This window comes from Mycteria americana, chromosome 3, assembly GCF_035582795.1.
Source record: "Mycteria americana isolate JAX WOST 10 ecotype Jacksonville Zoo and Gardens chromosome 3, USCA_MyAme_1.0, whole genome shotgun sequence".
Classification (NCBI taxonomy): Eukaryota; Metazoa; Chordata; class Aves; order Ciconiiformes; family Ciconiidae; genus Mycteria; species Mycteria americana.
Window position 1 is genome coordinate 65,549,308 of NC_134367.1, and position 13,899 is coordinate 65,563,206.

General features: G+C 38.9%; 1 protein-coding gene across 2 annotated transcripts in view; it reads right to left on the bottom strand.

Annotated features, from left to right (window-relative positions):
- The window catches only part of MAP3K5 (mitogen-activated protein kinase kinase kinase 5), a 109,129-nt gene that overhangs the window by 10,064 nt on the left and 85,166 nt on the right, over nt 1-13,899 (bottom strand). For both annotated transcript variants that reach the window (XM_075498812.1, XM_075498811.1), the window contains 9 exons: nt 11,787-11,914; nt 10,823-10,959; nt 10,068-10,173; nt 9,021-9,178; nt 8,357-8,534; nt 7,477-7,497; nt 6,195-6,372; nt 5,926-6,094; nt 2,795-2,980 (listed from right to left, as the gene is read on the bottom strand). In XM_075498812.1, coding sequence (XP_075354927.1) covers nt 2,795-2,980; nt 5,926-6,094; nt 6,195-6,372; nt 7,477-7,497; nt 8,357-8,534; nt 9,021-9,178; nt 10,068-10,173; nt 10,823-10,959; nt 11,787-11,914 — 1,261 coding nt within the window. The remainder of the gene's footprint in view (nt 1-2,794; nt 2,981-5,925; nt 6,095-6,194; nt 6,373-7,476; nt 7,498-8,356; nt 8,535-9,020; nt 9,179-10,067; nt 10,174-10,822; nt 10,960-11,786; nt 11,915-13,899) is intronic.

Consider the following 13,899-nt stretch of genomic DNA (forward strand, 5'->3'; position numbering starts at 1 on the left):
ACACTGGGTTGCTCCTAATTCCCTACAGGCCTGCTTTCAAACTGCTTTCAGCCCTGTTCCCAGATGCCTCTATGGATGCTCCATGCCACTTGCAAGAACGTCTCTACCTCGGGGGAATTGTTTTCCAACTCCCAAATGACAGAGAAGCAGCAGGTGGGGTGACGATGCTACAACGAAACGCCTAGCCACAGTAAGCGGCAATAGCACAAAACAGACTTGGTGCTGTTTTCCAGGCATGGAAGCAGTCCAAAGCAACAGACTCTGTAGGAGGAGAACTCGAAAAGTTGCAGGAAGATACAAATGTAACTGTATTTAGAAAATCATGAAGTTACTCAAAGCCTTATAAAAAAAAGTAGCAACTACTGCTTACTAAAAAATGTGGCAAGAAGATACTTCACTCAGGTCTTCCTAAAAAAGAGTTTAGTTTAATTCTCTCACATTGTGATAACCTCTCCGTAAAAAATGACTGAAGTTACCCAAATGATGCCTTCAGAAGATATGTAAGAGTTAGTAATGTTATTAATCATATTATTATCACTGCCCCAAAGCAACAGTGTTCAGTAATGCAGTAATTTATGTAGGTACCTGTACTGGGTTTGGCTGGGATGGAGTTAATTTTCTTCACAGCAGCCCCTATGGTGCTATGTCTCAGACTGGTGACTAAAACAGCCTCGATAACACACCCATGATTTAGCTATTGCTGAGCAGAGCTTACACAGTGTCAAGGCCTTCTGCGTTTCTTACGCTGCCCTACCAGTGAGTAGGCTAGCGGTGGGCTAAAGGCTGGATGGGGACACAGCCAGGACAACTGACTTAACTGAGTGAACAGATATTTCCTTCTGTATAATATCATGCTCAGCTATAAAACTAGGGGGGTAGTTTTTCCAAAGGAGCCATTGCTCAGGGACTGGCTGGGCATTAGTCTACTGGTGGTGAGTGACTGCTTTTGCATCACTTGTGGGGTTTAGTTTTGGATTCTTTTTTTTTTTTGGGGGGGGGGGGGGGGAGGGTGTTTGTTGGGGTTTTTTTTTCCCCTTCACTTATTAAACAGTCTTTATCTTGACCCACAAGTTTTCTCACTTTTTCCCCTCCTGATTCCCTCCCCCATCCCGCTGGGAAGGAGTGAACGAGCGACTGGGTAGGGGCTTTCCTGTACCTGCCAGCCAGCATCAGCCCACCACAGTACCTATGTCTCCTCAGTTCTGCTGCCAATGGCCACCAGATGGCACTGGGACACTGTGCTTGGACTTGGCGAGCTGTCAGCAGGGCGGGGGAGCCTGCCTTGTGCCCGACACCTGGGCTGGCCCATGGCCCTCCGAGGCAGCACAAGTCCTGTTTGCAAGCACTTTGCACCTTCCCATGCTGACTCCTACCAAGACATTGACATGTGTTTAGCTAAGTGCCACCTATTTAAGTACTGAAGAAACACAATGTAACTTTGTCAAGAACACAACAATCCACAGTAATACGATTTAGCTATTTAGATTACAGCACAAAACTACTTTTTCTTGGTTGCTCCAGTGAGGATATTGTGATTATTAAACCTTGTTACCTGAGATTACCTTATTAAATCCCGAGAACAAGGGAACTGCTTTCCCTCATTTTTAGCAATATCCCAGTCTCTGCGCTATCTGAGGTCTTGATACTGATCTGGATTTTGGTGTTCTACTACAGAAATCTAATGTATGTCCAAAAAAATTAAGACTGGGCACATATAAAGCAAAGTTTTTCATTGAACTTTCTGTGGGTTTAGTTAAACGATAGAGAGATAGCAATGAAAGACATTTATCAAATAAAAACCAGCAACTTGTAATGATAAAGTTAAGAGAAGAGGTAAAATTTTTATTGAAAAGAACATGACTCAGGCAATTACCACCGAACAACTGATGCCCAGCAGCATCTCCATCAGAAAACCAACCCAGATATTTGTACTTTTCCCCCCTCAATTTTTTTCTTGACCTTGTATGTTTGGTTTTTTTCTTCCAAGTGTCAAAACAGTAGCAGTATGAGGCTAAGTAGAATGGAGAGCTGAAGTATACTCAAAGTGAAGACTCAAAGAAAAAACTTTCACTTGTAGAAACCTCTCTTTTACAGATTAATTTCACACATTAGTGGGTTGTGGGGTTTTTTTTGCAAACAGCATCTAATTCTTGTCAATCTAGTCTATGCAACAAACAGTTTACATGCTATGCAATCCTTCCTGACAGCTCTCTTGCTTGTCAGAGTGCCCCAGGTTTACATACTAATAGAATCATCCACCTCAAATGCCTACTTGGATTGTTACTTCATTTTTACTACACGACTTCAGTCTGGACAAGTGATGCCCAGCACACCTGCACCCTCCCATGTTGGTTATTCATCTTAAATCATTAAGCCTAATTAAGTCAAGTTCAAGAGATCTGCATTTATGTAGGATAAGCCTGACATTCAGTCTTGGTCTTATTTACCAGAAAACCCTCCAAAATGAGATTTTTTGAAAAGGCTTTCCTGCTTTAGTATTATGACATGACGTTTACACAACTGTGCTGAACCTTCTAGACCTTTAATCAGCAAAATCCCAACAGTTGTGTCCAGGATCTGTGTCCTGCCAAAGGATCACATGACAACCCAGCCAAGCCATGGCTGTGGGCTGGGTTTTTGTTATTACAGGTTAAAAGCTCACAAATATTATTGTTTCAGTAACTCTGGATGGAAGTGAATGAAGTTCTGTTTGCTTCTGGCTCCTAGCTTTTTTTTTTATTTATTTTTTTGGCAGTTTTGGTGCCAAAATTTAATAGTAAAAATGACAACTTACAGCATCTTGAAAACCAAACAGCACGAGCTGCACTTGACTGATACCATGACTGTCAAAGTCTAACTCCAGTTTCAGTTTTGAAAGAGTGGTTGCGATGATTTTACGATCAGTGGACCGTACAAACTCTCTGAGGCTGGAAACAAGCGTTGTGATATGTTCCCATTTTAGCTTGGGCTCTTCAGCTCCCTGGTAGAAGAGAGAGGAAAAGAAATAGTTTTGACAGCCATCTTTTGAAACGTACCCCTAGAGGGACTTTAGCCAATAACATCAGTTGGCAATACAGATTTTCAGAAACTCTACTGCTACGGCTAAGGGAAAGGTGCAGCTGCAGGTCAGATAATGGTAGCAGCATAACTACAGCAGCACAGAGTTCTACCGCTGAGCTCCCTGCTGATGCAGATTACTTGATGAGCAAGTAGCTGACTTTGTTTTATATCAGTTGCTGAAGTATATGTGCACACTACAGTCTGTATCTTTCATTGTACAGGAGTGAAAAGATATGAATAAATATACTGTGCACTGAATACTACAAATTACTCTTAATTGCAAATAAAGATGTACTTTGCAGTGCCTCTAATTTCAGAGTACCTCTGAGAGACAACATGCAAACTCCCGCAGTAGCATTTAAAAGAAGGGATTAGTCAAAGTTACATAGAAGGCTCAGAAGACTAGTTCTTTCCTACATAATTTCTCAATACGGAACTTTTACACTTACCTATTCTTAGAGCAGGTCCACAAATCTGTCACCTTTCTATTATAAATATTCATATGCCTATTTTTAGAAGCTTTTGTGTTTTTGCATGAGCTACCAAAGTAGCAAGAAGCTCAAAAGCATTCATCAGAATAACTAGCATAAGTAGGTAAAAAGTAGAGGACTGTGTTTACTCTCTAAAGTAAAGTTATGTGAACCGAATACAAATTTCAATTCCAAATCTTAAAATTAAGCCAAAGATAGAACACCATACTCATTGTTCAACACAATGTTCAACACATTAGATGCTTATGCTGAAGGAAGTTAAGTAATTATTTATATAGACTAAAGATATCTGACACTGATTTCCGTAACAGAAGGACATACAGCGTTTGGTTCTGTTGTATTTGCCAGTTTTATGCCATGAATGTTACAGCTGACCAGACATCAAGAACTCTGTTTGCCGATAACATTGAGGTTTTAACTATAGTTAATTAATTCTGATCAGGATGAAACAAACAAAAAAAAAAGCTCTAGAGCAGTCAAACGTTCCACTGACTAAAGCACCTGTCTCTGAGATAAAAGATCCTAATCTGCTTGGATTTGGAGATTCCACCTGATGATTGGCTATACTGAAGTGGATCTCTTACTCTGTCCTGCAGTAGCTGATCTCCTTTTTGTGTAAACAATTAAAAAGCCATTAAGGCAGACAGGTGGACACACAACACACTGTAGCCCTGGACTAGAAGTTCCAAGTCCATCAAGGCATGCTGGGGACAGGGCAACCAGTATGGCTCCCTAATAAGGAACAGTGACCTATTTGGGGAGGATCATTCTCCTCCCCTAGCCCCCACACCCAATGACTTTGTTGAAATTGTTCTTATGAAAAGTTTTTGTGAAGGGAAAAGCACTATCAAAGCCTAAATCCTGGTAAGGCCTAACAAGCAAGTCAGGCTTCCATCTATCAGTAACTTGCATTTAAGCAGAACGTAACAGGAAGCCAACTCAACTTCCCCTTAACTGCAGTTACTACCACTTTCTGGTGGTTTGAGTAAGTTTCCTACTCTTTGACCGGGGTCCTGCTCTCAAGGGAGAAAAACAGTGTTTGGGAGTCAGAATTCTGCATCTTCTTGAAGGGCAGATAGTCCTATGGATGTGTGCTTTGAACTCCTTGGCTCTACAACTCCATGTCTCTGCTCCCATCTTGGGCTGTTCCAGCCCCAGCTGAGAAAGGCATGAAACACCAAGCACCCTCTCTGGATCTTGTGATTGAGTTTCAGACTCTCACAATCACTGATTATTCCTTTCATACACATGCTAACAACTGTGTCTGTAATAGCAACACTCTAGCAATGCACAGATCACGGGTATCTCTTTTATTGACTTCTATTTTAACATTTTCTATAGTTACCAGGACAACTGTGGGTTCCTCCTTCCCCCCACCAAGCTCTTTTTATTGGTATGGCAGCAATTTCCAGTTACATTAACTGTAGTACATGCATAAGAATCATATTGGCTTGCATCAGTTTCTAAACAGTACTATCTTTAGACGATGAGTTGTCACATTTTATACAAATGTTTTAGACCAGCAATACTTAACCTTGAGAATGAAGTGAGTCAATTAACTACTAACACACACATTACAAACAAGAACAAAAAATGTCATCCAATTACAGTGTTGCAACATTTAGCAGTGTGGTCATGACCTGTAATTTATTCAGTGTCATCCTGAACTGATACGTCATCATGAATCATCCCCACAAAGGAGTGTCAAAAGGTCATTCTGCAATTATTTTGTTGTTTGCTGTTTGCTCCCACTGTTACTCCATCCTCCCTCCCCTCCATATGTGCTCCCAACTGCTGTGAGGAATAGCTGCAATTTATTTTCTCCCTAGCCCCCTCTTTCCCCTTTTATGGCCGTTGGCTAGAAGGCAATGGTGTACCAGTCAGTCCCATTTTTTCTACTCAATAACCTAACATAAGGCCAGAGCAGGCCAAAAGACCTAAACCTCCCTCCATCAAACCAGTCAGCCAGAAGATAGAACTCTAAAAGGGTGGCAAAGTAATCACCTCCTGGGGATGATCTATCTTACATGAGTTGACCTGACAGCCTCGGTTAGTCCCATTTGAAAAATCACTGGCAAAATATAATACCATGAAAACATGTTTTTCTGTTGTCTGGCCAGCACTAATATCCAGGTATACATATAGTATTTACGAACAACACAAAATGCATATGTAATGCAGCATAAACAATTTTAAAGTCTATTTTTAATAGCTCCAATAAAACAATAAACTGTGAAAGCTTACATGGTGTATGCTTTCTAGTTTAATCAAACTTTATTTTTTAATTGCTTTACTATGTGTAATTTCAAAAGTTCCAGGTAATTGCAGCTAAGTCTTCAAATTGCATAAAATTTTTGCTGCCTTCTAAAATTACCTGAGCCAAAGCTTCCATTAAGTTCCTCACCACCTTCTCTTGGTCCTCAGTTAATATCCTGTGAAGGGTGGCTCTCCTTTCACTATCCTTCTTCAGCATGAAAAACCCAGAATCTTTCTCTTCAGGTGAAGGAGGTGCACTGTGATCCTCAAAATTTTCATCTGGGATGCTGAATGAAAGACACTCGGTGAAAAGAAACTTTATAAAAACCACCCCAATGCACACATTCCTAATCTACTGTGTAACATAAATGCCAGATAGCTCTTTACCTCAGAAAAAGGGACCGGATTCCCTTCCCATCTTTTTCTCCACAGGATTTGGCTCTTGTTTTGAAAGAGAATGGATCAATTTTTAATTCTGTATCAGGTGAGACAGAACCATATTCACTGCTGCTACTTGTATCTTCCACCAGAACAGGGACAGGTAAGGATATACTCCGAAGATACTCTATTCATATAGAAATATTCAGAAATTAGAATTTAATAGTGCCATCACAGTTCTGAAGTGAAAAGGTTATTCTTTCAGAGGAAACAGACTCCAGTCTTCCCCCACACCAATACAAAATATTAAAACAAAACTGACAAAAAACTCCTAAAGCTTATTCTTCTGGAATAGAGTTATCTTTTAGTTACATTTTTATTCAAAAGCTTCCTGAGATATGGAAATGCTGGGCTCTTTGCAAGTTCACTTACAGAACTTCACCACTGGAGTGAACATGCATCTCACACCATCAGTACGCACTTTCAGCAGTAGCAAAATGTTTCTACAGGGTCAATCATCCAAGCACCTTCCAAGATCTTAATTTTATGTGTGTACATATACATATTTATATATACAATACATAAGTATATATACTATAACACATAAGATACATTTCTTTATCAGATTGTTTTGTACAAGTTCAATTAGTTCATAGTCTTTGATTAATAATAAACATGCATGTTAAGTAAGAACTTTTGTTTTTAAATCCAGAGGACACATTACTGCTGCAAGAAACTATTCATACCTATTTCACATGAGCACATTTCAAAATGTACTTTGATAGCAACTCAGCACGAAGGTAACTATGTGTTTGTTCGGTGTGTCGTGTGTCCCCCCACCCCGTTCATTTCCTGAAACAGATGACTATCCTGTACCCAGGCCTGACAAGGGGTCTCAAATGCATTCCGCTTTTTTCAATTACACAATTTAGCCTAATTAAAAAATCTATGTTATCTTTCTCCACAAACCTTGACTCTATTGCTACTATAAAACAGCCATTTGGTTTCCTGCTCAGATTGCCACTAAATAGCCCTATAACAACAACGCAGCTCTTCAAGCCTGTATTACGCACCTGCCTAGACAATTAAACCATAGTCTGGTCGGATTACAAATAGTAGTTTTAATTCGCGCAATGAATTAGAGGTTCCTAACAGAGAAAGGTCACTTATTTTCGTAATTGTGCCCACTTCTCGTTGCAGCATTTTAGTGTGACAAATTATACCAGAATAAGCGATTAACTATAGTATCTACACAGTTATGTTTTGATAGAGAAGTATGATAAAAACTCACCATTTGTGTTAGCTGAAAGAACTGTGGGAAAAAAGCAAATAAAAAAGAAGGTTAAATGTGCTGAAATTAACTGAGAAAATAAGCATAGTCTAAAGGATAACTCTCTTCCCATTTTTATGGACTATCTGGACTCTCCTGTCTGCAATCTCTAAAAGTGTAATTTATTGCGATTTAAAGTTAATTTTAACCTGGGGGGTGGAAACTACGTTACAAGTGCTCAGCCAATGTCATCTCCTTTACCTGGTATTTTTATTTCTTTTAGGTATCATGCCAAAATAATACAGAAGATATTTTCATATGTATATATGCACACACACAGACCACGTCATTCATACTCTCAAAACTCCTTTGTTACTTTCCGTAATTTAGAACACTACAGGAAATGAGTACATGAAACAAAAATAATGCAGTGCATGCACATTTGCTATGGGACAAAGATTATTTTGATCATGTAGAAAACTCCTGAGGCTCAATAGCATGTTCTAACCTTACACAAGATGTACTCTATGCAAACATTCTTTGCATGAAAACATATGCAAATTAAAAAAAAAAAAAAAAAAAAAACCAACAAACCCAAAACAAAAAAAACACAAACAAAAAACCCAAACCAAAAAAACCCCCACAAAAGCTGCACATAACCATAAACAGACTTTTAGAAACGTTATTAGAAATATTTATATAAATCACCTCTGTGACAACATGATAACAGAATTCTGCTACAACAGGGTTTCTGCAGCAAGCTGCTAGAACAGAAGGTTACAACTGAATGTTCACCTGGGATGGAGATCTGCTGTGTTCACCTTAAAGACTAAATCAGCAGTTTCAGTAAACAGTATCATCGACAAGAGAAAAATTCCAGATTGAGTTTAGCAACGCTCACCTGAGAGCTTTGATGGGGACTTTCTTTTTTTGCTTGAAACCTTCAAGAATTCATCTATAAGAAGCTCATGAGCAAAAGCTCGTTTATCAGGATCTGGTTCAAAGCAACGCAATATGAAAGCCTTGGCTTCTGCAGACATGGATTCAGGAATCTCTGGGTGTATTTTAAACATTCCCACCTGAGACAAATAAAGGGAAAACAATGGCCTACACTGTTTTTTTCCCCAAACACTAAACAGCATCAAAAAAGTGTTTAGATAGGAAAAGTGGTATATTGTTCTCAAGTTTTGATATTTTCTTTCTGTAGTTTATTAATTCAGAGAATAAACCCTATTACAAACTGTATAAACAATTGCATTAAAAAACCCCACAACTGCAAGTAGAGGCTCTCGCAAAGCAGAAAACTGCTTCTTTTCTCAGTTCTTTTCTGTTTTTTTTTTTAACACCCAGGCTGCTGAATAGCTGCTATTGCTCTATTACTCTCTTCAAAACTACACAGCACTCCCACTCAGTTGAATCAGTGCATTCTTCTTAACATCCTCATTAACCAGGCATTTCCTTTATCTTCTTTTCCTGCAATCTCTAATTCTAGCTTCTCCAAAACAGTCATGAGATTTCCTGTGTTTACAAATACTGGTCTGAGTTGTACAAGGAAGATGTCTGACCTTAAACATAGCTGCTTGTGGTTCTCCCAGTTCATAAAATGGGGGCTTCCCTGTAGCCATCTCGATGATTGTGCATCCCAAAGACCAGATGTCTGCAGCCTTCCCATAGCCACGTGGCCCTTTGTCTATGATTTCTGGTGCCATATACTGAAGGGTACCTGTTTAAAACATACTCATTTTTTTACTTAGGTGCATTAATGATGCAAATAGATAGCTAAAGGACAAGAGGAACAAAATCACTGAGCAGTGAGCAACAATGGGAAAGTTAAAAAAAAAACTCCTTATCAAAAAAAAAAAACCAAAAAATTTCCATATGCATTCTACATAAAACTCAAAATATTATTCAAAATGTTACTTGTGCTAAAAACATGTGATATCATCTGCTGATCTGATGATACTGCTTTTCAAAGTCAATGACAATTATTAAGAGGTTTCAATGAGCTTTGGATCAGACATAATTTTCATTTACTGTATTACAGATTAAGATTAAAATAAGGAAGATCACTCTGAATTGCATCCAGAGAGGTAAAGGAAATGAAACCTGAAATCTGAACCTAAAACAGCAGGTGATATGAACATTTTTTCTGAAGTATGGGAATCAACCTGATATATCATTCTGCAGTCTGTTCCATTTATCAAATTATCAAGCAGAATGAGGATCAAGTTAATGACAGGCTCTGTAGATAAGCAATTCTGGAGATGAACCCAGGATGTCCAAGCCAGTCATAAAAGAAAAAAAAAAGGTTAGCCTTTGATCAGCAAGATGAAAAAGCCATGCACACAGAAGAGACAGACTCAAATACAACATAGGAAAGACACAGCTCTTCTCTTGTAGAGGACTTTCATGTCTCAAGTGGAACTTCCAAAACAGCATTCTCTTTGAACAGTGCATACAAGTACAGTGTATAGCTTAAGATTAGGTATACAAAAAGTTATTCTTGTAACAACCTTTTATATTGATTTTAAGTCAATGAAAGTTCAGCAGCTGTGGATTCTGACCCTACATGCACAGTTCAAGTGAGGAAAGAGTCTCCTCTGGGAACATACCAGTGAAAGTTTCAGTACATGGGTTGATTCCTGCAAGTCTCTTTGAAGTTCCAAAGTCCGAAATCTTTAACACTCCACTGTACGTGTTGATAAGCACATTATCACCCTGAGGGATAGAACATTCAGAGCAATTATTTTTCTCTGCTGACTCTTCATCTAAGACTTCGTGTATAGCCTGTTTCTACAATGCACTCTTCAGTAATAATTACTTCCTAAGACTATTAAGAGGGCAGAAGAAAGAGGAATCAATAGTGTTCCTGCCTTATGTAACCCCATTATCAGAAACTTCATCTCAAAGTGAACTCCCCCTACCTACAGGAATACTACAGGAATTCAGTTAAAAAAATATTAAGAGAGGGGAAAAAGGTGCTTTTTTTTTTTTTAAAAAAAAGGGAACTTTTTCATCTGCAGTCTCCGTGGAAAAGAACCTGCTAATATCCCATGCACAATCTTCTTCACTTCTAATAAGCTTTTATGAAAGTTCGATCATGTCATTGAAAACAGAAATAAAAATATCCACTTTATCACATCTTAAGTGGCTATATGTCAATTCTTCTAAAATTAAAAAGAAACATATTTTGTTGGTGCAAATTCAAATCAACAATGGTTCACTTACCTAACCCAAAGTTCAGAATAGCAGAGAGGGTATGTGACAATGAAGAACTTTCGGGGAAAAAAGGGTTTATATTACAGGACAAATAAATGGTTATGCAGTTACATAACACTATCAGGCTTAATTCTCTGGAAATTCTTACCTTTATGTCTCGATGCACTATTTGATTATCATGGAGGTATTTTAATCCTTCAAGAATCTGCTTGGTGTAAAAGCCAATTGTCTGCTCATTATTTTTTAATGGTCCCCATTTTGATCGTAGAAGAGCAGAAAGGCTGCCTATGATTTTGGAGAGCAAAAAAGTGAGAGTAAAAATCTAATTAAATTCTCCCTTCTCCCCCAAAGGAAAAAAAAAGTAACAACAAACACCAATCCCAAACCAAGTGTAGGCACCTCTTCTATAAGCAAAGGCCTCTCCAGGCGAATGCTTAGTTGTATCATCACCAGCCCAAGTAATTAAAAAGAGGGTCTCAGTATCTCCACTGGCCTCAACTGCAGCAGAGAAGCATATGCTTCCTCAAGCAGGCAGATCAGAACCCATTTAAAGCAATGCGCTCACCTCTCTCCTATGCCTGGAGAAAAGTTGCCCCAGAAGTATGTTGTAGAGGAGTGAAAAAGGATGGATGTGCATATATGCATGTTTTTGCACATACACCAACTCCACGGTTTCTCGAAAAGCTAAGCTCAAGAAGTGGGATTTTTCTTGCATCTGGCTGCTGTGAGTTCTGTGGTCTCAAACAGAAGCAACCATCACCAATCGCCTTTCTCTTGTGCTAGGTACCTGAGGAGGGCTCAGCCACCTGAGACCAGCTACAGTCTTTCTAGTAGGATGACCACAGACCATCTCTGATCTGTAGGTAAAAGGAGCTTGCCTGCCACAGCAATGATCTGAGCTGTATCTGTAGCACACCCTACCTAAATACTGAATGAGAAGACTCAAGCACTTTGAAGACAGTTGTTCCCATTAATTTAGGAAAGAGATATTAAAGAATATTACATTACATTTGTATGAGGTATATCTTGTTGCAGTACTATAGGTTTTTATACTTTTAAAATCTTAAAAAACAAACCAACCAACCACCAAACCAGTCTCCCCCACAACTTACCACCTGGCACCTGTTCCATGAATATCTTAATGAAGCCGTTCTCACTAAGAGAACCTAAATACTGGACAATGTTCTTATGTTTGAGATGCTTATGCAAAGCTATTTCTTCATGCAGAGGCTGGGAGTACCTGGAAAGAAAAGAAGCAGTTTATTCAATATTGACCTTTGGAAAGAAAGTCTTATGTTTACTGTAGTAGCTGAAGTTCTATTTTAGGTCCCATGAAACATATTTACACTGAAAATGACTATGTTAGATGCATTTAACAACAGTGCTTGTGACCACCACATACTAAAAAATTATGTAATCGTATATAAATACACGTAACATATATAAAATATATATATAATATTGTGTATACAGGCACACACAAAATGTTATAAATGTACATAGATAGACTGAGCAAAACAAAATTTGTGGAAAATTAACTCCTCTCCAGCCTAACTAGAAGAGAATAAACAGTTGGGCAGTGATTGGATTCAGACTAGTGCCAAAGCAAAGTAGTAAACCATAAAGTCAGTGTATAATAAAATCACCTCAATAATGAAAACAAATCACCATTTAAATTTTAATTAATTAAAGGAGGAGTCTTATCTGAAAGCAAGAACGGATAGCTATCAGAGTAAGAAAACAGGAATCATTTCATAGTCCAAGGTAAAATATTTTTCAGAGATGTAAGGTTTTCAGCGGCCTTTTTGCCAAGAAGGTTTCTGGAGTCCAGATTCTTCTCTAGTGTGGAACACCACCAGAGCTCAGGGGCCGGTGTGCTCCCTGGGCCAGCCCTAATGCTCTTCTTCCAACCATGGGCAAGTTGGAAGCAAGTCAGCTCAGCTGCCAGATTCTGTGTATTGTCTGGCAAAACGCAGACAATATGCTGAGAGTCTGGTGGCTATTTTCACTAAAGCATTAACATCTGCAGTCAGACTTCCGGGGTAGCTGAAACAGATGAAGGACACAGTCATCCTTCTATCAGTCCAGGTGCCACAAGGAGCTACAGAGTCTTGAGCAAGTGGAAGACATATTCCGATGCTTATACTGAGGGAGTACTAAACATAACTGCAAACTCAATCTTGCGGCTACTTGCCACCAAAAGGAATAGTTTTACTGCCACCTTCACATTCAGCAGGTGGCCCTCAGCATAGACTTCACACAAACACTGGTACATTCTCACCCCCTAATGAACTGGCAGAAAACTTTTATTTTATTTATTTATTGGGAGGAGGGGTAGCTTCCTGCTGCCTCAAGTCCAGGAGTTAGCTCTCCCTGGAGCCAGCAGAGTGCCAGTGCCAGGAATGCAATCAAAGCACAAATGCGACTGAAGTTGTTAGGGGAAAAGTGCCTGTGAGCTCCACTCCCTTTTGGGGTAGGTAGTTATCAGCTCACCCTAACAACAGCATCAAGCTACAAGTGGAGGCTGAACTCTTAAAAAAGTGGAGGGAAAAGGAGTGGGCATCTGAAAACCCCTCTGGACAGCTGTTGCAGAAAACAAGGAAATTATTTGGTTAATGAAAAGTGTGATTATGCAACTCCGAGTCTATTTACTAAAAACTAATTTGGGTTTTGGCTTGCCTCTCCACACATGAGACTATAAAGATTCTGACTACACTGTTAGTCATTCAGAAATGCAAAATCATCAGACATTATATTCCCGTGTTCTATTAATGGGATATTCATTCAGAGCAGCAATGGCAAGACCATTATAATTCTTCCCCCTGCACTTTTAAACTGCACAGTTAATTGAGTCTTGAGCAACTAAAATAATTTAGCAAATAAAATAAAGCCATAAGAAAATAAATGCTGCATCCCACTGGAGAATTATTTTAGAACTTAGTCATTAGGAGACTTTAAATGGTATGGAGAAAGAAAAATTCTAAATCCTAGAAAGCTAGATCTTATTATCTACCTAACATGATTTTACTTTAACTTGGAAAGTTGATATGGCCACTGGTACTATTTTGTAGTACTGGAAATGCATTTGAGGGCAACAGCATTGCAGGAATGTTTCCTCTTCTTTCAGAATGTGTCTCTGTAGTCTAACATTTCCTGACAATTAAGTAAATTATTCAGTAGCTTATATTTAACATATAGCAGTATCAAAGACCCACTGCTTTTTGC